Source organism: Penaeus monodon, chromosome 29 (genome assembly GCF_015228065.2).
Source record: "Penaeus monodon isolate SGIC_2016 chromosome 29, NSTDA_Pmon_1, whole genome shotgun sequence".
NCBI lineage: Eukaryota > Metazoa > Arthropoda > Malacostraca > Decapoda > Penaeidae > Penaeus > Penaeus monodon.
The window spans coordinates 9,562,219-9,562,768 of NC_051414.1; the positions used below are offsets into that span (position 1 = coordinate 9,562,219).

At 39.3% G+C, this 550-nt stretch overlaps 1 protein-coding gene across 1 annotated transcript in view; it reads right to left on the minus strand.

Annotated features, from left to right (window-relative positions):
* The window catches only part of LOC119591942 (putative uncharacterized protein DDB_G0277255), a gene marked incomplete in the record, with an annotated part of 25,369 nt that overhangs the window by 7,683 nt on the left and 17,136 nt on the right, over nucleotides 1-550 (minus strand). Inside the window, 1 exon segment of the mRNA XM_037940696.1 lies at nucleotides 66-328. Within this exon segment, the coding sequence (XP_037796624.1) occupies nucleotides 66-328 (263 nt within the window).

Sequence of the window (550 nt, forward strand, 5' to 3'; positions counted from 1 at the left end):
TTCTTTTTATCAGGAGGAGGAAGAGGTTGTGGAAATATAAAATATAACAAGAAAATCTCTCTCACCGGCTCTCCTATAATTTCGAAGGCATGTGCCAGAATTTTGAAGGCTTCCTCTGCTCCTGGTTGCTTGTTCTTGTCTGGGTGCACCAGAAACGCTTGCCGTTTATAGTACTTCTTGATATCCTCATCAGTGCAGTCTTGTGTCACCCCAAGGATGTTGTATGGGTCTTTCCCCTTGCAGGCCAGCAGTCGCTTCATGGCCTCCTCTCCAGTTGTTGGCAATGAGATGTTGCATTCTAGGCCATTTGAGACTTTGTTTTCCTTTCCTTCAAGGAGAAACATGAATAATAAGTACCTTTAGTATCTGGTTTAAAGCTTAGAAATGCCTGGCTCTTGAAAAAAAATTAAATACAAATGCAGACAATTTCTTCCTTCAGCAAAACAAATACTTGGTTTCCAAAGATACTCCAATAGAAACAATGCTTCTGTACTTAGTGTTGAACCTTAGTATTATAAAAGCATCTAAATAAGTATATTCATCGCATTAG